Source organism: Tachysurus fulvidraco, chromosome 23 (assembly GCF_022655615.1).
Source record: "Tachysurus fulvidraco isolate hzauxx_2018 chromosome 23, HZAU_PFXX_2.0, whole genome shotgun sequence".
Lineage (NCBI taxonomy): Eukaryota > Metazoa > Chordata > Actinopteri > Siluriformes > Bagridae > Tachysurus > Tachysurus fulvidraco.
Window position 1 is genome coordinate 15,751,799 of NC_062540.1, and position 25,606 is coordinate 15,777,404.

Below are 25,606 nucleotides of genomic sequence, written 5' to 3' on the forward strand. Positions count from 1 at the left end.
TATCGGCTTAAGGACCCTCGAGAGGTGTCGGGAGGCTCTGTGTAGTGCCTTTGCCTTGCCCTGCTGCCAAAGCTGCTGCCAAACCTGCTGCCAGCTCCTCACAGAGGTCTTGCCACCCAGCTCTGAGCTGCCAACGTGGCTAATTAACCTCCACTGCCAGGGTCGAGCTCAATCTGGCTCCATCTGAAGCACTGCTTTTAAACAGAAGCTAAATGTTATAGATCGTTTCAGTCAGATCTACAATTGAATGGGGGGAAAAATGGAAATAAACGGTGATGCCAGTCGGACTAAGGCAGAACGAAAATAGGTTTGTATAAAGTTGAATAAAAGTAAAAAGCTAAAATATATATATATATCTAAAATTAAGCATGTCCCTTACTTTTAATCAATTTTATACAATCCTCAACCTAAGCCATAGTTTATTCAACTTTGTTCATGTGTCCCAGAGATGAAATACTAGAAGACTTTTGTTTCACTACTTTGTAAGTATTTTACCAGCTACCAGTTTCTTTCACTTCCTGTTCAGTCTTCATACCTTCGTTCTTTAGTTATGCAACGATCCTCTAAGCCAAACGTTTATTAGATAAGCTCAGGGTGACTAACAAAGTTCATCTCTTGCAATGTACCTGTGAACCTTTTGCGCTCTTTTCCTTATTCGCCATATTTTTTTTTTTTTAGGATTGTAAGATTGTGGCCTAATTACTCCCTTTACAGCATATTTCCTTTTCCGCTTCGCATTTAAAAATATACAGTGGCATTTTGTGTCCATTGTGCTTCATGGTGTGTGTCCGTGTGTGCCATTGTTTTTTCAGGGGTTGTTTGTTTGTGCTAGTCCTGCCGGTCCCTGGCTGGAGTATTGTATTTGGCTGAGGGCTTCTGTCTACAAGAGCAGGAGGAGAAGTAGGGGGGCACGAGAGAGAGAGAGAGAGAGAGAGAGAGAGAGAGAGAGAGAGAGAGAGAGAGAGAGGTTCGCTGAGAAGTCAGAGCAGGTCCCTCAAGGTCGTCTGAAAGACAGCGTGCTGCATGCAAGGTCACATCCAAGACTAAAAGCAATAAGTGCTTTATTGATAGCAAAACACACTACAAGCATCAGCTGATTAATAATAAAACAGATTTGTGTCCGTCCGCATGTCTGCCTCCGTCTTTGTTGATGTCCTCACATTTCGCTTCGAGCGTTTGTTGTTTGAGGGAAAAAGAGTTTGTTTTGGTGCATTTGTATGTTGGGCGTAATTTGTTTTGTCTCGATGCACATCCTCACACTAAGCATTGATTCCTGCAGCGGAATGTAAAAAATTGATTAGAATCCATCAGATAAAAGAGGACAGGGAAGTGAAGTGGGTGTGCATAAAATACCACACGTTTCAGAATGCCTTTATAGTGTCACTTCACATTTCATTTGGCCTGTAAGGCATCGGTGCTAATAGCTTACTTAAATTCAACATGGTGATTTTCAGCCACTATTAGATGCTAGTTTGTGAAGTATATTTCAGGAGCTTCAAAAAAAAAACTCTGAAAGTAACACATACTGGATATATATATATATATTTATTTTTTCTTACATCCTGGCCCCTATAAGGATAAATTGCTTTCTTTTAGTTGAGGTTAGACTTGGGGTTAGGTTTGGGCGTAGGTGTACAATTAATTTCTCCACGCAAGATTAGTACGACAAACATATTTGTCTGTTTTGTTTGTCAACTGAACATCTCCTGATCGTCATTTAGATGAAAGTAAAAGTAAAGCCCAACAAGCCTGTTTTTCCTCCAAAACCTGCTAAGAAGCAAGAAATCCCTCCGTGTTTTATTCTAAGAAATGGCCCGGGATTCACCCCATAAGAACATTCCCGCCTCAATCAGTAACCCAACAACACCCTCTTCCCAGACTCCTATCCCTTTAAAATGCAGTCGGCAGTGGCATTGTTTTTAATCATCAGAACCCAGAAATTATTATTATCGCCTCTGACGCGGCAATTAAAACTTCAGGTCAGAAGCACAACGAGCGGTGATCAGCGGTGAAGCTGAGAAGTTTTAATTAGACGATCAGAACCATTAATGCACAAAAAAAAGGTGTGCGCTGGGAAATTAACGCGAACGTCTTAATCAGGGTTACCAACTCTGAAGAGGAGTCAAGTGAACAGAGAGCAAAAAACAAATCATTTCCGCACCACTGGGACAAAACTCAATTAAATATGCATGCAGAAAATGTAAATTTGGAGCATCAGCACAGACTGTTGGAAAAAATTACGGCAAATCTGGACACGGGGTCGCGGACCTGCTTATTGTTATTCTTGTGTAATAAAAGTGAAAGAGGGGGCCAGATGCAGGAGACTGGAGGATTGGTCCATCAGTGGCTTTCCGCTTGGCTTCCCTGAGCCCACGTTCACACCCTCAGGGGAGAGTGGAAACACACACACACACACACACACACACACACACACACACACACAACCTGTAAATTTTATAAAATAAAAACAGTATTGCACTGTTTTATTTTTATTTCAGGTGTGGGAGTTTGGTTCTTGTTCATTTTTGTGTATGTATGAGTAGTGGGTAGGAAACACACACACACACACACACACACACACACACACACACACACACACACACACACACACACACACACACTGAGAGAGCTTTGGATACAGACTTCCATGTTAAACAAGGACACAAAGAGTTCATGCATGCACAAGCCAAGAACCGGCCTTGTCACTTAGTCTGCTGAGGAGGTTATGATCTTATAGAGGTGTTTTTTAAGAACCAAGAGAAGAAGGGATGAAAGTGTGAAGCATGCTAAATAATGAAAAATAATCTCTTACAATCCTGCCATTTCCCATGCCTATTTTATATTAATTAACTCACCATATGATGGGGGTTTTGTCCTTGTCAGTCAAGCTATGCTGAAATGGCGATTGAATTCCCTACATTACAGCATTAACACCCTGCATGACTACGAGGCTGGACCGTGGATCAGGTTATAGATTTATAGACAGATGCCACAAGTCTCTCAGTAAAGCAGAACACACAGAAACATATCGCCTATAGAATATCGCAGGCAGCAGATCTATGTTGGGAAATAGGTGTGGTGTGGTGTGGCTTGTTTCTAGAACATTCTGCCTGCCGGTAAAATGGCAGGTGATAAACGCATGTGTCATCTCCTACAATTTTTTTGTGTATACCGTGTCTGTCAGAGAAGGAGAAAAGGAGTAGAGAGAAAGTGAGAAAGAGAGGGAGAGGATAGGACATGCCAATCTAAGCAGTCATTAACAGCCACTTCCCCACTCTGGCAGGCTGATTGCAGTCTGCACACGTTCACACAAATAATGCACTTCCAACAGCATTATTAGGATTTGAAACACCACTTGATTGGGCATGATATCATTCTGGCACATAAACAGAAGCTTCGCATTAAACAAGAAGACACGGAGAGTCTGGAGAGCCGTGACAGTCTGACTTCAGGAGAGAGAGCGCTCTTTCGTTCGTTCGTTCGTTCGTTCGTTCGTTTTTTTTTTTTTTAAAGTGTTTTTATTTCAGTTATTTTTTAGCATTCGCCGCGTCAACGTAGCAGCGTCCTGACAAGAAGCAGGACTTATGAGGCCTTTGATGTAAATCTTGTGCTGTGGAGATAAAACGAAAGACCTCTCTCGCTCTTATTGTCGAAATTGTTTAAAATAGTTGGAGCATTCTTTTTTTTCGCAAAGGTTTTCTCCTTATACAGTAACGGGATTACCCGGCTTCCAGCTCTGCAGTCTTTCTGCAAAAATCTTGTCAGCGTTACAATAAACATATCCACTTAAGAAAAACAAGTTTGGTTTAGTTATGATGATCCCTGCCGCTTCGTTTATGAAGTCGAGGTGGACGAGCATCTTCAGGCACCTCCGAGACCCGGCTAAATCCCTGTCGTTCCGCTTGCGCTTAGAAAAGCAGGTCAGAGTGTGGAATTAATAGGGCTTTGCTGCTTGTTACACCTATTTTTGTGAACGTGAACGCCGGTCCCATGAGAGCTGGAAAGCCTCCCGTGTGAGTGCCTGTGCTTTCATCTCCGTCCCCGCTGATTTTATCGCGTTGTACGCTATCATGCACACAAACGACTGGAGGTAAACAGCACAGTTACCATAGCAATTGGCAGTGTCGGCAAAAGCAGAGGCGGCTCGGTTTGTCAGGCGTGCACTCAAAATCAACGGTTATGAGTGGCTAGGCCTGTTTGTTCAACTCTGACTTGTATAATTCTTTTTATTACTCTTTTAACCACAGGTTCTGACATAACACAAGACTTTTAATGCACACCAGACTGTATAATACAGCGTATACACTTGCTGTCCACGTTCATGTAGTCATCCGGTCGGCCAATCGTTAAGCGGCAGTACGACGGATACGCTGCAGACCTCATGGGATTTTTCATGCACAACAGTATCCAAAGTTTACTTAATGTTATTGGTGCAGAAAACATCCAGTGAGCTCCAGTGAGAGAGATGTTCTTGATGAGTTCTTGTGCCTAGTTTTTTCAGTTTCCTGTTCCTGGATGATAAAAGTCAAAACCCATGTACTGTAGCTCACCATGGTTTAGCTATTGTAGAGTATTCGAGCTAGAACCAGTCCTGATAAACAGTTCCTCAGACCTCTCGCATAGATGTTTGACCTGTGCCTGTATCCTCTCTATGCATTGTGTTGCTGCCACATGATTGACCCATGAGGTCATTCTGTAAATGATACAGGTGTTCCTAATATTGTGGACAGTTCGATTAGGTTCATATCTTCGGAATCGACAGACGCTGAACACGAGTGTGCGCCGGTTAGCATAGACGCACACAAAATTGTGGGCGATGGAAAGAAAGCGCTTCGTACAAGGTGAACCTAGATTGCGTTGTTAAGGAAATCTGTACTTAAAGCATGAAATAACGGCTCAGTAACCAGAAAAATGACCTGTACCGTTACGCCCAAATGACCTCAATCTTCCTTCGGAGGTGTTCTGAAAAAATACTTTAGAATTTATGTCTTCCACTTCCTAATAGTTTTTCCAGCTGATTTTTTTTTTGGTCCCGAATTGCTGCCCTCTGCAGCATGAACCCTTCACCCCAGCCCTGCAATTGTCTCAGGGTGAAAGCCTGCCGTTCACCAGTGTTTAGACTCTAGTGGTGTGTTTGTATGTGTGTGTGTGTGTGTGTGTGTGTGTGTGTGTGTGTTACAGAGAGGCACGGGACGCCACACGACGTGTAATTCCTCAGCTTATTGTTTCAGAAAGGAAGGGCTGAGCACAAACACGGTAACTGAGAAAGCATGTGCCGAGGCCACAGGGCCCCCAGGACGCTGTCTGACAGGACAGGTTAACCTTCAGCTGTGTGAATTTAACACTCGACACAAAAAAAAGAGAAAAACTGGAGACAATGTGGAGTAATAGTGTAGTTATAGAATGAGTGAGTGGGAAATCCTGATTAGATCATCTGGTGCATGTGTTTGCACAAGAATGGTATGTCCTCCGTTTTCTATTGATGCCTTAATGAGAACAGGTCATAAAGGCAATTCTGGCAGTGTGTGTGTGTGTGTGTGTGTGTGTGTGTGGTGGATAAATAAATGTTCTTCCTATCCGCTGTGTTCGTTTTTCTCGAAAGAAGAAAAAAAAAAAACCCTTAAAATTACACATGGAAAGTTTAATCAAAATAATCGTGGCACGAATTAGTTTGAAGTGTGATGAGTCTATAAAAGAAGAAAAAAAGAGAAGCTTAAAAAAAAAGAAAGAAAGAAAAGAAAATTCTGCATACACACAGAGTCTATTAGAAAAAACATTTAGAACAGATCATTTATGTAATGCATTAGATTAAGGTCGGTATGTCTTTGACTAGGGGTTACGACCCTTCATACGTATCATCCATTTAGATGGTGCAGGTGAGATCTGGAGCCACTGTACCTAATGCACACTTGTACTCAGCGGACTTGGCGTCTGCTAGTCAATGAGCTTCACACAGGATGTGTGTGTGTGTGTGTGTGTGTGTGTGTGTGTGTGTCTTTGAATCTAAGATAAACATTTTGATCTCTTAAAAGACCACCAACATTTTTATACCACACCATCCTGTGGAACTTCCACAGTGGAACAATTTTAAATGTACGCTGCTGTTCTGTACTATATGTGGCATGTCAAGTTCTCAAAAGGTTCCTGCTTTGATTAAAAGTGACCAAAAGATGTCTGATTGGTAACCAGCTATGTACCATTTACATTTCCTTTCAGATTATTGTTTTTAGATCTGGCTAATTGTTGGCAAGATAGTTAGCTAACGTGTGTGTGTGTGTGTCTGTATGTGTGAGAGAGGGGATTTCCAAATTGTGAGATTCATTGCATCATCCTAAAGCTAGAATAGTAATTTGAAATGTTATTTTTTTTGGATTTTGATTTCAAAGCATGCAAGCTAAGATTAAAGTTAGCTCTACCTGAGATTAAGATTATAATCTCTATGCCCGATTGCCTTGGCACTTTTTTTTTACCACAGTGCTATTTCAGGAAGCCCAAAAAGTCTGCTATCTGTTGATCGTTCCCAGCTTTAATTCTCATAATCTGTCTCATAATCTGCTAGCGAGTTGTCAGGTGTGTTTGAACAATTAAACCTAGCACACTGTAGGCTCCACATGGCTCCAGCTCTCCGTGACCGCATCTGTCGGACGGGAAGACGATGCAGGGTTAAAGGTTCTGGGCTAACAGCTGCCGAACGAAGGCTCCATCATTTTCCTTTATGCCATTTTCCTGTGCCTTCTAGAGCTTTCTTCGGAGAAGCCGTCATGTCCCCTTGCTGTCAGAGTTAAGGCTGAACAGAGCTCTCATTGGCAGGAGCTTGGGCCTCTTTAGGTAAAGAGAGTCTACAGTGTCAGGCTGTTTTTATTCCGCTGTCATGTCAAGGATTAAATCTCAATGCCGTGGCTGCTCAGTGCGCCGTTGGGGGTCTGATTGTGATCTCGTCGTCTTTTTTGCTTCTAGGTTCTCAGTGACAAAAAAGATGAAGTCTGCCCTCTAATCTTCTCTCTCTCTCTCTCTCTCTCTCTCTCTCTCTCTCTCTCTCTCTCTGTGTTTTGGTTCTTGCAGTATATACTGTACGTGTAACTTAATCTTTCCTTTCTTACTGTTGAATTGGTGAATTGACTTGACTATTTTAAGAAAAATATGAAGGCAGAATGAGCACTGAGATTTTTTTTTTTTTTCCAGTCTACTTCATTATTTCTTGTGCAAGCCTTTGTTATACGGCGTGTAAGTGGCGTGTAGGAGCAGCATCACTCTTCTGGAATGCTTTGTTAACCCTCATCTGTAGCTGTATAATTGTATCTGAGGAAAAGGGTCATAGTCACGGAATTACGATATTGCTTTAGTTATCAACAATTCTTGTCTAAATTGCTTTTTTTCTTCTCTGTCTCTCTTTCTTATTTGCAGCTGAAAGGGGTTTATGCACTGAAAAGACCTCAGGAAAATCCACAATGGCCGCCAAAAGAAAAGGTGGCCTAAAGCTCAACGCTATTTGTGCCAAGTTGAGTCGGCAAGTGGTGTACGATGGCAGCTCCCAGAACGCAGACGGCGACCAGAGCCTGGCGGACAACAGCGAGCGGGGCAGTTCGCACTATGACGAGGGCGACAGACCCGATAGCGATTTCTCCGAAGGCCTGACGTTGGGTCAGAGCCTGGAGGATGACCAGAAACGGCGTGAGGCCATCGAGAAGTGGGTGAACGGTGAGTATGCTGACGATCCGGCATCCATAGACGACGACGAGCCTAAGGTCTCCAAAGCCAATGGCGGTGAGGACGGGCCTCCCGAGGGCGTGTACATGGTCCAGCCCAAAGGCTGCAGCGATGATGAAGACAATGGGAACGAAGCCGAGGCAATGCCTATGTCTCACGAGGGCAGTTACCATGACGACCGGGACTCGGATAGTCCTCAAAAAGAGACGAGCTTCCCGCCGCCCAGCGAAACACCTAACTGCCAAGCTTCCTTCACTTCTCCAGGTACAAACTCCTCCAGCACTAGAAGCTTTTCCTTAGATGTTACTTTAGTTTCCTTCCCTCAAACCATTCAATAACAACAAGGAGAGTCTGACACAGGAAATGTAGCTGTATTCTTCCAGGCTTAAACGATTTTTTATCTGAAAGCACTATCTAGAGTTACTACATGCATATCCAATGACACTATTCTGACAGGTGGAACTGGGAAGACAGGAACTTATGTGATTTCCTGCAACAATAACTGAATATTTCAAACAGGCTCACAGAGAAAACTGTGTTATACACAGAGCAGCAGAGAGCAAAAGTGTTGGCAGGGCAGATTAAAGATTATATTACACCCAGGATTATATTTTGACCCTTTTATTTTACTACCTACCAAATCCAGCACTTTAGTAGCCAAGGCTCTTGTGCTTTAAGTGTCCATCATTAACTCTGTAACACTGAATCCGTCTCACCTACGACGTATTAAATAAGAAACAGCTACATGTGCATGCTGGGGGAAAAAAGTGCTCAGGGAGAGCTCATATTTTTATGAGTACCTTACTTGCAAAAACAGTCTAATTACACTTGTGTACCATCCAAGTATTTTGCTTTTTGACCTTTGGAAAAAAACAATTTGCCTTGAAAGCTTATGCTTTCTCTCCTCAGTATCAGATGTTGCTATCAGTCAGATTAGATGGCAAACTTGCTAGCATATCCTATAAAGTGGCAATAACACCCGAAAACAGCAAAAACAAATATTTACTGCTTAACGACGGGCTGAACTTTGAGACCAGCCGCAGACTTATCTGCCATCTCCGAGGTACAGTAGTGCTCGAAGCACAATACCACTCAAGTTGAAGTAGATAACAAACGCAGATAAGGCAATGCTGCCCCTTTTTTTCAGTACAGCAGTTAAAATCTGGTTGGTCTGGTACATTTTTTTTAACTTACAGTGCTTTCAGAAGACTTATTTTCCATTTCATCTTATTTTCCACTAGCGTGACTGTTTGCTTGTGGCAGTTAAATTCTGCTTTTCTTTCCTCGCAGCTATGTAGTGCAGGAAAGCGGTCTGGTCTTATCGAAGGTCTTCTCAGCAAATATTTGCGGTTTTAATTAGTTCCATTTGTTAAAAAATAAGTAAATAATTAAATAAACGCTGTAAATATGACACACGAAAAATCTACAGCGGTTTACAGTTTGCATCTAACAGCAATGTTTCAAGGCTACATCAAGCACACTTCTTCTTCTTCTTCTTCTTCGTCTTCTTCTTCTTCTTTTGACTTGCCCCCCCTCCCCCCCAACACCCCCACCTCTCTTTTTCTCCCTCCTCCTCTTTTGTTAATTGTAACTAGGGCATCTATATTGCCATGTTACTGCGCGGTTCACAATTAAAATATTTTCCCCCCTTCCCTTTCCTCGCTGCTGTCTTTCAAAGGCTGATGCAGAGCGCACATAATTATGCATATAAACATAGTGGCTTAATTATCTCTCACAACATCAGTGACAATGTAATTAACAAACATTGCAAGATCAATGAGAGAAACTGCGACCTTCAAAACATTTAACTCCTCACTTGGAGGCACCGTGTGGGTTCCCTATCAGCTCCATGAGCCCAGAACGCTCCTCGTGCAGCACTTCGACGCCTCGCACAATTCTCACACAGCCCGTAAAATAAAGTCAGCTCTTTACAAAGCGTCCGTTAACGCAGCGACAGAGATGAGCGGCGGATCGTATCGGCCAGACCAAGGGTGCAATTCTCTTCAAAGGTTATGTGTCTTATATTTATTTTTAATCTCTAGGGCCATTTTTAAAATGAATTCATTTGTTTGTTTGTAAACTCTGCGAAACACGTACCATAAGTAATTAAACGGGAATTCTGTTTCGTCGACTTTCAATTCAATCCGATTTCATTTATAGCGCTTTTAGCTATAGATATTCTCTCGAAGGAGCTTGACAGAAATATAAAAAAATCTATAAAAGTTTTAATTTATATTCAATTTATATTTATCTCTAAAATAAGCGAGTCTGAGGCAACTGTGACGAGAGAAAAAAGAAACTGCCTGAGATCATACAGTATGTGGAAGAAACCTGGAGAGGAACCAGACTCTAAAGGAAACCCAACCTCATCTGGGTCATTGGTTATTTCTTATAAATATATATTTTTTTTTCCTTATTTCTTGATATTTTTTTCCATAGAAAATTTGTTTTAATCCATATTTTTAAAACGATTCAAACGCTAAACGGCTAAAAACAAACTGAACGACTAGCACCAGACATTTTCCTGTCGTACTCAAGTTGTCAGTAAATCCTTGATTAGTCCATAAATAGATCCCCTCGCCCGCCCGCCCACCCCTCCCCCCTCAACCCCGTATAAGTGGGTCCTAATCATTTCTTCCCTTCTCACACACATTCAGATGTTCACCTCGGGATTCGATGGCCATGTTTGGTGAGCAAAAGAGAGATATACCCTAGTGCCTATTTGTTATCACAGAGGGTGCGGGGGGGGAAAAGGAGCTCAATTGCCTCAAACGCAGACAAGGACTGTGTCATAGGCTGGAATGTGGCAGCATAAAGTGGCAAGACTAAGGGTACTTCTTTTACACTCTGCAGTGATGAGAGAGAAAGAGAGAGAGGGAGAGGGAGGTAAAGCGAACGAGGCGAGTCGGGAGCGCACCCAGGCAAATCGTACCTTTCCGCCAAAGCCGAGGCTTCCCAGCCACATGCACATGGCATGATTAGGAGGATGTGTGATAAGGTTGGAGAAGAAAAGCTCATTTACATGCTGTTTTAAAAGGTTATCTGCTCTCAGGTCCTGGATTCATGTGTGCAGTTTAAGTCTAATCAGCCTACCGACATCGATAGTGCGTTCAACACTCAAAAACATTCGTCCATTTTCTTTCATTTTGACTATTTTTTTTAAATAACACAGCTGCTATACAGTAATCGTTGCTCCTAACAATACTCGTTCTGAGTACTAGCAGGATTCCTACTGCAATATGGGTGTTTACACCAATGCAGAAAATAAAACAGAAGAAATACAGATTTTACTAAACATACAGTACAGCCAATGACAGTAATGACAGATAGCTACTGAGAGCAGCAGAGGGGGATTTCTATAAGGAAATGATGGGACTTTCCCCACTGTTTTAAAGCCTATGGGTGAAATAAGACCAGATACATGAGTGGCTTTGATTAGTGTCCTTGGAAAGTGTTCAGGGATAGAGATTAAAGACCTTGTGCTTACTGTAAAGCCGGTTAAAAATCGCATGACCCAACATGACGGCTCTGAAGCGGTCACGTCCTATAGGACCGTACAGAGACTACATTTCAAATTTATGACCGATATCCAGCCTTATCAGAGTGAGTCATGTTCTTTATACAGTTAAAAATGTTCTTGTCACTGCTAAACGATTAGTTATTTAGAGTTAATTATTAATTAGTAATGAAATAATAAAAAAAAAAATTGCTTTTGCCATAAAACAGCTGAAATGATCTACGCCCTACAGTATCAGCAGGATCGAATCTGGGTACAGAAATAAATCAGCCCTTTATCTTTCATTCAGCCTAATAAAGATTTTTTTTATTATTATTTTTTTAATCGTTTAAATTTTTAGAACTCGGAAGGTTTGTATAGTATTTTACCCCAAAACAAAGAAGCGGATGTTTCCTCAAAAAATGCCTCATATAGTTCGTTTAAATTTTTCATGATCCTTCAATCTGCCGGATCGGCTTTCATTGTAATGTGCTATGGAGAGGAGTAACCCTGATGCTGCGATGGAAATTTGGGGATTATTTTACATGCTGAGAATGAGATGTGAAAAGCAGGGGGGAGAGAGACCGATTTAGCCATAACACAGAAATACGAGACCAAAGCTGAAATATTTTGGTATTAATTACCAAGGCCGTGGCTCGCGTTACTGCTCACTTACGTTTGCCGGTGATGAAAAAAGCAATCAAATAAATGAAGGAAAGGTCTGGAGCAGAACTGGCGTTAGGCCAGGACAGAAAGAAGGAGAGGCCAAGAGTCCTGGGAGTGTATCTGACACCGGGGCGAAGTTGTCATCTAAAACATGGTGTAAGCATCATGCCAGCTCTCCTGACTGACAAACCACCTCAAGACAACATTTTTTACATGTAGATGCATGTGTACAACATTATATGCAACCTGGGTGCATGTACATACTCTACACACGCACACACACACACACACACACACACACACACAGTCTTAGTAGTTCCTGCTTTTTAGACTAAAGCATTTCTTCCAGCCCATCTCCCTGAACCTTTTCCCTCAACCTGGATGAAAGTTAATGGCGCAGAATTAATTTCTACATAACGCAATTAAACTATGCGTTTATTGCATTTTTGCTCTGTCCTTGGGGAGGACAGTGTGTTTTAATTAACTTTAAAAGAAAAAGTGAACTTTCATTGCTGGAGTAAATGAAGAGCATTTTAAGTGGTGACTGGTTAAATATTTTCTGTACTGCATGTGCATATGTGGTGCAAAAAACAGTGCATGGTGGAGAGAATGGCATACGAGGGTGAATGACTTGATATTTCATTAAGAGAATGATAACAGAATTAGAATATTCCTATCTAGTCATATCGCACCACCTTACATTATATACAGATCATATAGAGTATATGCAAAGTTTGCATTATTGAAATGATTGGAATAAGGTTTAATAATCAACATACGATGTTGTGTTAACTCTAATCTTGTAGGGGAAGCCTCTGCCCTGCGCGACTATGCAGCCAACACCATGACCGAGTTCCTTCACATGTTTGGCTATGAGGAACAGCAGGGCCGTGACGAGCTGGCCAAGAAGATCAGCTTTGAGAAGATGAAAGCTGCTACCTCAGACCCCTCATCCCTGACTAGCGAGGAGGCCACACGTCGAGCGCGCTTCTCCAAGTACGAGGAGTACATCCGCAAGCTGAAGGTCGGAGAAGCTCTGCCTTGGCCCGTGCACACCAAACCCGAGGAGCTGGACTCGAAGATAACACCTGAAAAGAGCTCCAAAATCCTGCCACCTTCTGCCTGCCTCCCAGGAACCGAGGCTCAGATGTTTTCCCCTAGCATGGAGCACAAGCAAGCCCAGCTCGGCAGCACTGGCATTAACACCCATAACCTGGCATCCCGCGCCTCCAAATATGACTTTTTTATCCAGAAACTAAAGATGGGCGAGAGCCTGACACAGCAGAATGGCAATGCTTATAAGAGGCCTTCAAAATATGACTTGGAGAACGTCAAGTATTTGCACCTCTTCAAGCCAGGAGAAGGCAACCCTGATATGGGCGGGGCAATAGCTTTTAAGACAGGTAAAGTGGGCCGTCCTTCCAAATATGATATACGAAACATCCAGAAGCTTCTTCCTGGGAAGGGAGATTCTCCTATGATGCCTGGTGTTCTGTCGTCCACCCCGGCCACCCCCGGCACGCCCGTGATTCCCACAGCTGCTTCTGCTGGAGCTGTTGGACCCCCATGCCTACCCGTGGACCAGGGGGGCCACATGGGCTTTAACACTGACTACATGAAGTCCAGCTTCTCCAAGACTGACTCCATCACTACCGGAACTGTTTCCTCAGCCAAGTAAGATTCCCCACACGCGTCACAAATTCACTCGCGATCTGACATAAGCTTTTCCTATTGGTTAATAAGGCCAACGTAAATGAAGCATATTGGTTCTCTGTGTTAACACGATTGTCTGAATTAATCAGGGGTTTAATTTTTAGATGCCCACTGAACGCTTTGCTCTCGAGCTAGCTACACTCGATCACTCCAGCCCTGGCAGCCCCCACCGTGGGCATGGCAGTGATGATATATGGTTGGCTCTCACCCTCGCTGAATGAATTACCCATTAAACCCTAGAAGTCTATGTTTAGATCACGGATACCAGATAGTTAGATGTATTACTGCTAAAAACTGTGTCGCCATGGGATGCAAATTAATACATTTTAGCACGGGCTCATTTTTCTCTAGTCAGTTTCTCAGTGGAACACTTCATTTTGGCTTCTTGTTTTCCAGAAACTCTGAGAAGTTTTATATGTATATATTACAATTTACAAAAGATATGGACCTGGTTTGGTGTCACACATAGTTTGTGGTTTTATTAGTGTGGTAATGTGGCTACATCAAGGCCTGCTGGATTGGAAGCTATGTTTTAAAAGCATTTTAGGGGGCTGTTGCAGTGCTGGGACTCTCTCTGCTCAAGCGTGACTGCTTGTGTACATAAGGTTTATCTCAATGAGAACCCAGAAACCCTCAGGCTCCTCTTACATCAGAGAACACACACACACACACACACACACACACACCCATGAGCATGTACACATGCACTCACAGCAGGTAATCCGCTGCCAAAACCAACGCCTTAAGAGGTACATTAACCCGAGGCTAACTCCCACGTGGAGCTGCTCGAGCTGTCACCCATGTCAGGTTTGTGGAGAACCTGCTGCATGCAGAGTCACTGTACAGATGCTGATAAAAAAGTGCAATACGGGCTTTAGTTGTCCTTCAAATCACAGCCGGTTGAATAAAAAAAAAAAAGCACATAGTCATCGTCGGATACGCCTTTTCTCTTCATTCTTCCATCTGTGCACTCTCGAGAAAAAAAAATGCACACGGATCTTTTATACATTCAGAAACGTCTCAGCTCTGCATTCATTTTTGGGAAGGCATGCATCAAGGTTCGGTTCTAGCCCCCTGATTCGCTCACAGATACTGTAAAACTGCTGTGACACGCTAGAAAATGTTTATCGATAGCCCGAAGTTTGAAATGCTTAAGTAAATATTGTGACAGCTTTTTTTTTTATTCTTATTCTTATTAATGACAGCATGTGTTGCCATTAATCGCATCCCTTTTCTGTGCACTACAACAGAAACGGCCATCCTGTAGAGAAACCCGTGACAGAAGACGTCAATGTCTACCAGAAATATATTGCCAGGTATGAAAATACCCTCTCAAAATTTGAAGTAACTCCTTGCTGAGATTTTTTTGTCATTTTTTTCTTTTTTTTTAAGGCTGTTTTATAGACTAATAAAGTACGTAGGCAAAATAGCTTTTGTGCCGAGACTATAAATTACTTATAAGCAAGCAGGAAGATGAATTTACATAAAAGAAAGCGAGTCATTTCTTTGGCAGTGCCACACTTCCTGCCTGCATTGTGCTTCGTGTAATAATGATGGCAGAGGCTGAGAAATCTTAAACAAACATCGGGAAACGTTTGCAAATACATTTCACACATTAACTTGCCTTTTCTAAGAAAACTCCCCTGTGTTCACACTCTCCTGAGCACTATTTCCAACAAAACTAGCTACTCAGATAACAGTCAGTTGGTTTCTTTTTGTATTGCCTTTTTTCATTTTCTGTATCTCTGCCACAAATGAAGACGCTGAATGAACTAAATGACAGACATTCCCAAATCCAGACAAAGCATAGAGATAGATTCAGTGTGCCGCGGTATCAGGGTCTGTGTTCATCTCGCCGTGACACTAGAAAGGTGATTATCATTTGTTTATTTATTCAGGTTTTAAAGGGAGAAAAAACGGCATTTCAAAGAGGCTGAGGCTGTGGCGTAAATGATTAGTCTCCCAAAGCCGTAACATGAAGGCCACAAATCAAAGCCCTGGCACTAACAGACACACGCACTTACTCGTACACACACACACACAGACACACACACACACATACACACACACACACAAAACCCTCCTTGGACTGATTACATTTTGCAAGAAGATTTAATTAAGGAATTTTTAATGAGGCTTCTGCTGGCACTGCCAAGAACTGTTTTGATATTTGCACTGCATAATGCATAAAATTTGTCTAAACATCTCGGCAGTTGATGCGCGGGGAGGCAGCAGATAAGCCCAGATATAGTTTCAATTTCCGTGTTGGGGAAAATAAGAAAGGGAAGAAGAGGAGGAGGAAAAAAAAGGAAAACGAGAACTCATAAAAAGGGCAAATGCGGCCTGGTACATCTTAGGGAGAGAGGGATGGAGGGAGGGTTGTGGTGGTGGTGGGGGGGGTCGGGGAGGAGGGGGGGCGTGGGGGGGCTCTGGGGGAGGATCATCACTGGCTTCCACGCTAATGAGAGCACACTCACGCTAAAAAGCAGCTTTGTAAACCCTTCTACACCCACCTTCCCCTCTGCAGGAAAAGCACAGAAACTTTGAGGTTTAAAAGCTTCCTTCGCACTGTTTAGTCACAGTTTTGCCTCTTAAACACTTTCGTGCACCCACCATTGCCTTGCACTTTGATCGGCATGTCTCCAACGTAACGCGAGATGTGCGGCAATCTCTGTATCGTGACCGTATTAATATTTAATAGGCTGCTGAATAGCAGCGGCCCATTAGCCCCACGACGCGGCGAGTGGGAATTGTCCACCGGCAAAGTGATACAGATGGGTGATGAGCAGAGGGGTGGACCGCTCTCCCAACAGACCCTAATGTACACAAGGATGAACAGAGCGATGAGTGTGTGAGCGTGGCACTCTCGGGGGCTGTTAGGCATGGTCTGGATTGTACCCTACATTCGTTTTGTTTAGGTAGTCAAATGTACCCAAAGCTCAAACCACAGACCAAATCCTCTATCACACAAAATTTGCCATTCGGTTCTAACGAATCGACTCTGAATCAAATCAACTACCCTTTTTTTTATTGACCACATTGACCCAAAGAACAGAGCTGTAGCCCTGCCATATGTGATGTGTTCTGTATATTTAGACTGACAAACAAAAAGAAAAAATAAACATGTGTGTGATGCACTGAATTAAAAAGATTCATTTATACAGTACAATTATTGGAAGAATAATTATTATAATAATTAAATTTGGCAGACGCCCTTATCCAGAGTGACGTACATAAGTGCTTAAATCTCTAACATCGATTACATTAATGCTGGTTCACTAGGTTACATACTTAAGACACCATGAGTTTAAAACATTTGTTCAAAGTTACAATGAAAAAGTGTCAAAGGTTGTTGTTTGTTTTTTTTTAACGCAAAAGATAAGGAAAGAAGTGCTAGTTGAAGTGTTTCCTGAATAAGTAGGTCTTCAATCGCCACTTGAAAATAGCCAGTGACTCAAATAGTGTTTGGGTTCAAGTGTTTCTGCTTTCACCTTTTTTCTGTCACTTTATATTTCTATTCATTAAAAGAACGAGTTTTATGAAGCCCCTTTCAGCCTTGTGGATCGAATCCAACCTCAACATCATCATTCCGCTCTGATTCGAACCCGGTCTGGAAGCGGCCTTAACGAACGTCCAGAGTGTGATCACCGAAATCGTTCTGCGCTACGAGTACAAACTCTAGTCGTTTTCTGTCTGCTTCGGCAGATGGTGCTCTTGGCAGCAGCAACACAAATGTTTATTTGTGTGTTTTGAAACGTAATTGGAGGTTTTTAACAGTCATCATCGTCAGGGTTATAATCAGCCTGTAAACACTCAGGAAATGGGCCTCTTTAAAGCAGTGCCAATCTGCTGCAGCCCGGGCCAGTCAGACACCGAGAGCTAGAGCGAGGAGAGGAGAGGAGAGGAGAGGAGAGGAGAGGAAGGGGAGGGCAGCACAGCATACAGACACACTCAAACCTTTCTATTAGGCCTAACCTTTCCCTGATTAAAGCACAGCCTGTTAACCTGGAGTGTCGAGCGCTGATTTGGCAGGGTTTAAAGCACGGGCAAATGAGTGAATTACGTCTGGGGTTACAGTTTAATAAGAGTCTACCTACTGCTTCTGAAGCCAGTGGAACTAATTTGGGAGAGATTGCTGTGACTGAAGTGTGAATTGTAATCACATGGTTGTGGGAGCGTGGGCAGGTAGGAGACCTCGCTTTTCCGTCGGCGTTTGTAGTCGCCAGTAATGGCTCCTGTGCTCCGTGAAGATGATTCTGTCAGTGTGAGGGTGTTTATCAGTGGAGGATAAAAGGCTAAATTGCCCTTTAAAGCTCGGCCCTGTACGGATAGAGGTCACGTTTCACTTCCTCACAAGAAGGAGCTGAAAATCAGTCAATCGGAACCATTCTGCAAAAGGTTATGCTTTTAATTGCACATAAAAGCTTTTCTTTCAACATGGCAGTGGCTGTTCTGTTGTTTGAAGCTGATATCTTGATCTGTAGAGGTGAGGGTGGTGGTGATTTTGGGCTGATTGTGTTTGCAGGTTTTCAGGGAGCCAGCACTGTGGGCACGTGCACTGTGCCTATCAGTACAGAGAGCATTACCACTGCATGGACCCCGAGTGTAACTATCAGGTCAGTGTACACACACACACACACACACACACACACACACACACACACACACACACACACACACACACACACACACACTCACACACACACACACACACACTCACACACACACACACACACACACACACACACACACTCACACACACACACACACACATGCAACACACACACACATGCAACACACACACACACACACACACACACACACACACACACACACACACACACACTCACACACACACACTCACACACACACACACACACACTCACACACACACACACATGCAACACACACACACATGCAACACACACACACACACACACACACACACACATGCAACACACACATACATACACACACACACACACACATGCAACACACACACATACACACACATACACACACACACACACATGCAACACACACACACATGCAACACACACACACACACAGACACACACATGCAACACACACATACATACACACACACACACACACATGCAACAGACACACATACACACACATACACACACACACACACATGCAACACACACATATACACATGCAAAACACACACACACACACACACACACACACACACACGCAACTCACACACACACCTACACATGAAACACACACACCTACACATGCAACACACACACATATACATACAACACACACACCTACTGTACACATGCAACACACACACATACAACACACAGACACACACACATGCAACACACACACACACACTCACAAACATGCAACACACACACAAACACACATGCAACACACAGACCTACTGTACACATGCAACACACGCACACACACACACACACACACACAGACACACACACACACACACACACACACACAAACACACACAGGGAACACAAACACATGCAACACACACAACACAAATACAAACACACCCAAATACACACATACAGTACATACACATACAAACAAATACAAACACACATGTGCAACAAAGACACACACACACACACACACACACACACACACACACACACACACACACACACACACACACACACACACATATCTATCCAGCCTTGTGGAATATAACTGTAGTAACTGTAAGTGTCCCTCATTAGGGGTAGGTACTGTAATATACCACATTTAATGTGTAAATAAAACAAAACATACTAAAAATAAAATGGAAAAAAAATGTATTTATTACAAATTTGCACTTTAAGATGTTTTTTTTTTTGTCTCTTTTATATACATATTTCACCATAAAAACTTTGATATAAGAGTCAAACAACTGAGTTAATATTATATGATAATGTACATATGCATTTCGATGCAAAACACACAGCCTGCCTTCGGAATTTTAATTCCATTTAAAAAAAAACTACAGACGATGTGATCACGTCATATTGTTTTCACTCTCACCAAAACTCCATAACTCCTGTTAGCTTTCCACTCAGTCGAGCAGACTGGCTGCAAATTCATCCGTCCCACCGACACCCCACCCCCTCCACCCCACCCCCTTCCACTTCCCAGACACCTTGATAAATGAGATGATGTGGGCCGAATAACGTCGTAGCCTAACAGCCACAGTTGAGCGCCTCGAAACAGCCATCTCTCACGCTTTAAAAAAAAGCCGCCCGAGCAAACAAGCGGAGATGTTTCCGGAACCTCGTCTGATGTGAGGACGAGTCCATAACTCACGAGCCCTTGGTGTCAGAAGAAAGTGTCAAACCACTGTTTTGGCCCTTACTTACTGTGTGGTGAAGAGGCTGATAAATTTGTGTGAGAGACTGAATTCAAAGTGTCGTAGCACTGAATACTATACTACTTTATTAGTAGAATAAATTCCTCAATAAGAGTTTTTTCCCCTCTTTTTTTTTCTTCCGAGGACATCTGCTATTACTCTGGGGCCACCGCTAATCCCCCTTTCACGTTATTAATCTGATCCATGTCCCGAGAGTTGTCATGTACGACGCAGCAGAATCGGCATTAAGCAGATCAGAACGCTGGCACTCCAGACTCTTGCACATATGGTGGGAAAAGAAAAGGCGGACACGACTAGACGAGAAGGAGGCCGTCAGGAATCCTTACGCGACCCGAAAGCTGTTCTCTGTGTGAAGCGTAGTAATTCCAAATCTTTCAATACAAACATGTCGAGATCTTGTTAGTAAAGAAGACAGCTGTTGGACAAACTGCGAACGAGCGTAGGAGCTCACGTCGGGCTTGTCCGAGTACGACTCGCCAGACAAAAGCATACGTTTGTAAAATACATCATTAGAAACGCAACTCGATCGGGTCGTCCTCGAGCGGCTTAATGACTCGGGGACGAAGGCGACGACAGGCAGATATCTACAGATAGGTTGTATCTCAAATGCTTGGCTAGATGCTCCTGGAAGAAAAACAAGGCTCAAATGAGCAGGCTTTTGGAAGTAATAACTCATGAAACGTTACATGACACAGCGGTGGAATATTACCCGGCCACTCGGCTGCGACACCGGGCCCTTCTTCTCCTTTCATGGCCTTGTGCTCATCCCACATAGTACTGAGAATCCTAAAATAAATGGAGCAGGTTCTCATAACCCTAGATGACCACTCTGACTGAAACTTAAAGCCCCGTTTCAGCTCTTTCCCTCCTTTCTGGAAGATTCTATCACATACAGTATATCCGAAGGTTCTGCCCTAATCAGGCCGAGTATTGCTCTGGATATATTGTCTGTATTGAAAGGAGAAGGATGATATACAATATCTGCTCGAATTAGACGTGGATTGTGTATTTCTGTGAGCAATTTCTTCCCCTGTATGTAAGACAAGCTTCGTGTATACCCAATTACATTTTGCATTTTAGACGTTTCTGTCATATTTTTGTCTCCTGTTGCACATTTTTGTAGAAAATAAGCTCATTGATTTCATTGTCTCTTGTTACACTTCCTGTAACATCAGCTTAAGCCCAATTACCGCAGATTCGTTTCCTCGCTTCTATCTCAAGGTCTCGTTTTCCCCCTACATCCCGTTTGTTTGTTTTACGTTTTTTTTATTATTTTTTTGTTTGTTTGTTTGTTTTTTTTGCTCCTCTCTCCACTCCGCTGCGTCGTATCATTTTAGGAGGGAATCTTGTGTATTCCCTTCTTATTACATGCGAACCCTAAACGAAAAAAAAAAACACGCTTTACTACTTTAATTAAAACCGCAATCAGCTGGGGGAATGAAAAGCGAAACATTTTTGGTGTCTTGTTTGTTTGTTTGTCATCTCTTTTCCCCGCACACGTTTGAGAAATCGTCTGAACGGAACATAATTTCTCTGAAGCCGAGAACATCGGAACTACGATCTTGCAAGTCGAGCGATCCGTCTTAATTAAACCGCTGGAAAAGTAATAAAGATGCAGGCGGAAGAATTTTGCGCAAACAACCAGGCAGGAAGAACTGTACTTGTCTTCATATTGAGGCAGAGGGAAGAGGGAATGAAGGAAAACGGACAAAAAAAAATAACAAAAAAAAATTCATACGCTCGTTGTATCATGAGATCATTCGGAGACGTCTTGCTCTGGACACATGCTTCGAATCGCTGACTTGGCTGTCAGTTGGCTCTCGTGCTGCGCAGCTGTTGCCAGACTGATAAAATAACATGTTGCTAGCTTCCTACAGTATACACACCCACACCCACACACACACTCACAACTAGCAGCAGCCTTCAGTAACCTGTTGCTGTGTTCCTGCTGAACAGAGATTCACCAGTAAACAGGATGTGATAAGGCACTACAACATGCACAAGAAGAGGGACAACTCGCTGCAGCACGGCTTCATGCGCTTCAGCCCTCTGGATGACTGCAGCGTCTATTACCACGGCTGCCACCTGAACGGCAAGAGCACTCACTACCACTGTATGCAGGTAAACAGTGTAGCACAACAACACCACCAATACCACCATTAATTATCTCCACCACTGCTTCACACACACACACACATATGCACACAAACACACAGTCTAAAACATCTCTCTGTATGACTAACACGGCTAAGGTTGAACACTAGAAGTAAAAAAAAAAGTACACAATCACAGTCTTGATTCAAAAGAAAGTGAAGACGTTCAGCATCTGTGGTGGAAAAGATCCGAGAACTTTTCGCGTTCATGCAAGATCACGTCACAGAGATAACGTCTCCTGCATCTACAGTATAGCGGCACGCGAAACGCCTCCATCTCGATGCCACTCAGCTATAGGAAGAGAGCCAGACACCAACTGAGATGCTTTTCATGATCCCGCTGCTTATAGGTCTATAAAAGGTTGTTACAGTTCTTCCACTTTTTCCATTAGGACTGAATTACCATTTAAGAGCAGTTTTCATTCGTTTGACAAAAGGTGTCATAAAGTAAATAAGAGACAAATTAAAACGGATGAACAAGACACAGCCGCGCGCTTCCCTCGCACTCTCTCGCTCCTTAATTGGCATGGATAAAAATGCAGTTAGTTGTTTATATAAACTCGACATTTTTCATCTTTTAGTACCAAGAGGAGAGATGAAGATTATATCCCGGCGGATTTGTTTAATTTTTTTTTACATCTGCTTATTTTCAAGGTGTCACCAGTCCCGAGTGCTTTTTCACCGTGGGGTGCAGCGGCCAAGGGCAGATGGCTTAAGATGTATTCTTTCTTAAACCCCCCTAACGGCGTAATTGTTATTAGACATTTCAGCTCTTGTTTTAACAGCTCTGAGAACCAGCAGATGTTGGCACCCGTTCTACTGATTTACAGGGGGGAAAAAACAGAGTGGCATTTTTTTCATTGTTTGACTCAATATGGTGAAGTTGCCCTGTTTGCACGGCTGAAAAGTGCCAGGGATGATATACAATTGCTGGTTTTAATTCAAACATTAGTCCGTGCTCCCCTGCTGCCCGGAGGGCTCCTGAGTGCTGCTGCTGAGTAACAGAAGTGTTCAGACGAAAGAAAGTGACAGTCTCTGTGACTGCATCCCCTCCTCCATCTCTTACATTCGTTCTGCAATTTAACAGCGAGTCAGAGACGGTGGCCTTCTAATACAGAGTTGTATGTGTGGAAAGCCTTAAATGGAAGAAAGTTCTAACCACACACACCACTCTGCTATGTTGCAGTTGCATTGTCTTATTTATTAAGGTCAGGCTTACACTATGCAAGTTTAGTGCACTTTTTGTCGTTTGCACTCAACTTGCACTTTGAATGCATTGCCTATGAAAAAAGAAAAGAAAAAAAAAAACACACACGGCAGCCGTTTATGTGAAGCAGAAATATATCGTGGTTTGTTTTTTTTTTCCCTACTTTTTCTTCTAGCGATGTGCCGATCGTGTGCCGAACTAATAACCTCCGTGCAGTCGTCACGATCCGGCCAGAAATCGTGATCCGATTCTTACCGCCGACGTCGTTTTAAAAAGCGGATTCGACAGTAAGAAAGGAAAGCTGCAGAAGTATAAAGACACGTTACGAATTCTGTCCTTTTTTTACGCTCAGAAACGTTCATTCGTGAAGGAGTTGAGTCGTATCTGAAGTGAGAATGATGTCAGTGCAATTTGTTCAAAGAAAACTGCACTCTCACCTCTGTCACCTTTTACTGTTACAGTTCGAGTTTAGCACTCGTTTACGCTTAAACCGAGACCTTAAACATGAGTTTCAGGTACAGTTTTTTAGGTCATAAACTTCATCGCTTTTCAAATCGATTTTTTTTTGTTGTTGTTGTACAAATGAGAGGAATCTAACCACCAACACAGAGTTCTCAGAGAATTCATTTTCCTCCCCTGCAACCTTGTGAAAGCCGCAATGTTTACTGTAGGTTGTCGTCCGCCTCTGCTTCACGTCTACCTCAAGCACATTTGTTTTTTCCTTTCCCTGTTTCCACTAGGTGGGCTGTAACAAGGTGTACACTAGCACCTCTGATGTCATGACTCATGAGAACTTCCATAAGAAGAACGCACAGCTGATAAACGACGGCTTCCAGAGGTTCCGGGCCACTGAGGACTGCGGGACTGTGAGCTGTCAGTTCTATGGGCAGAAGACCACCCACTTCCACTGCAGGTGAGGACCAGATCGTCCTTAGACATCTGGATACTATCCATGTACAATAAACACAAATTAAACAGCGCTTCCTTTGTTTTCCTTTGCCTTTTTCCCCCCAGGCGTCCCGGGTGCACCTTCACCTTCAAGAACAAGTGTGACATTGAGAAGCACAAGAGCTACCACATCAAGGATGACGCGTACGCCAAGGACGGCTTCAAGAAATTTTACAAGTACGAGGAGTGCAAGTACGAGGGCTGCGTGTACAGCAAGGCCACCAATCACTTCCACTGCATCCGGCAGGGCTGCGGCTTCACCTTCACCTCCACCAGCCAAATGACTTCACACAAGCGCAAACACGAGCGCCGTCACGTACGGTCCTCGGGCATGCTAGGCCTCACGTCGTCCTTCCTCCTTCCTAAGGAGGAGCATGAAGAATCCAGCAATGACGATCTGGTGGACTTCTCTGCCATCAGTAGCAAGAACTCCAGCCTGAGTGCTTCACCCACGACTCAGCAGTCCTCCACTGTGCCCCACCTGTTGACCACACCTACTACAGCCAGTACCTCCAGCCCCAGCGTCAAGCCCACTACCACTCTGCCCGCCGTCAGCCGCATCTCCACTCTCCTCTCACAGGCTCTTCCCAGCAACCTGCCGGTGGCCCTGGCGCTCTCTAGCAGCTCCCTGAGTGGTGCGTCCAACTCGTTCTTCCCACTTTTACCCAGGCTTCCCATGCAGATGCCCCCGGCAGCTGCTGGCATGATCTCTGCCGTGAGCTCCAGTGCCCTCTCCACCCCCCGGGACTCGGTGGCTCCAAGCTCCAGTTCACTTGGTGAGGCAGCATCTGTGGCCTCGACCCCGACTTCCTACTCTGCCGCGTCCATCATGGACAAGATCTCAGCCAGTAAGGGTTTGATATCACCCATGATGGCACGGTTGGCTGCAGCTGCACTCAATACGACTAGCAACCATGACACAGGTTTGTGCCTTACAGGGCTTCCAATTCAGATAGCTCAGTCTATTTATTTATTTGTTTGTTTGTTTGTTTGTTTGTTTGTTTATATGTGTGTGTGTGTGTGTGTGTGTGTGTGTGTGTGTGTGTGTGTGTGTGTGTGTGTGTGTGTGTGTGTGTATATATTACTTTTTTTTTAAATTATTTTTTATTATTGCGAGTTCAACTTGAAAACTCTTGCTAGAAAAAAATGCACACCTCAGGGAAGGAAGATGAGAGACGAGAGAGAGAAGAGAGGAGAGAGAGAGAGATAGATGAATAGAAAGAGAGATAGAGAGAGAAGACAGAGAGATAAATGAGAGAGAAGGAGAAGAGAGAGAGAGAGAGAGAAGAGAGAGGAAAAGAGAGAGAGAGCAAGACTAGGTATCGAGTATAGAACGA

At 43.4% G+C, this 25,606-nt stretch overlaps 1 protein-coding gene across 5 annotated transcripts in view; it reads left to right on the top strand.

Annotated features, from left to right (window-relative positions):
* casz1 (castor zinc finger 1) overlaps positions 1 to 25,606 on the top strand; it is an 84,699-nt gene that overhangs the window by 39,942 nt on the left and 19,151 nt on the right. For 4 of the 5 annotated variants that reach the window (XM_047807260.1, XM_027170500.2, XM_047807259.1 and 1 more), the window contains 7 exons: positions 7,405 to 7,971; positions 12,676 to 13,543; positions 14,833 to 14,898; positions 18,108 to 18,198; positions 21,918 to 22,082; positions 24,062 to 24,234; positions 24,336 to 25,192. In XM_047807260.1, the coding sequence (XP_047663216.1) occupies positions 7,449 to 7,971; positions 12,676 to 13,543; positions 14,833 to 14,898; positions 18,108 to 18,198; positions 21,918 to 22,082; positions 24,062 to 24,234; positions 24,336 to 25,192 (2,743 nt within the window). In that variant the 5' untranslated portion in view covers positions 7,405 to 7,448. The remainder of the gene's footprint in view (positions 1 to 7,404; positions 7,972 to 12,675; positions 13,544 to 14,832; positions 14,899 to 18,107; positions 18,199 to 21,917; positions 22,083 to 24,061; positions 24,235 to 24,335; positions 25,193 to 25,606) is intronic. The other variant, XM_047807261.1, reaches the window with a different exon arrangement.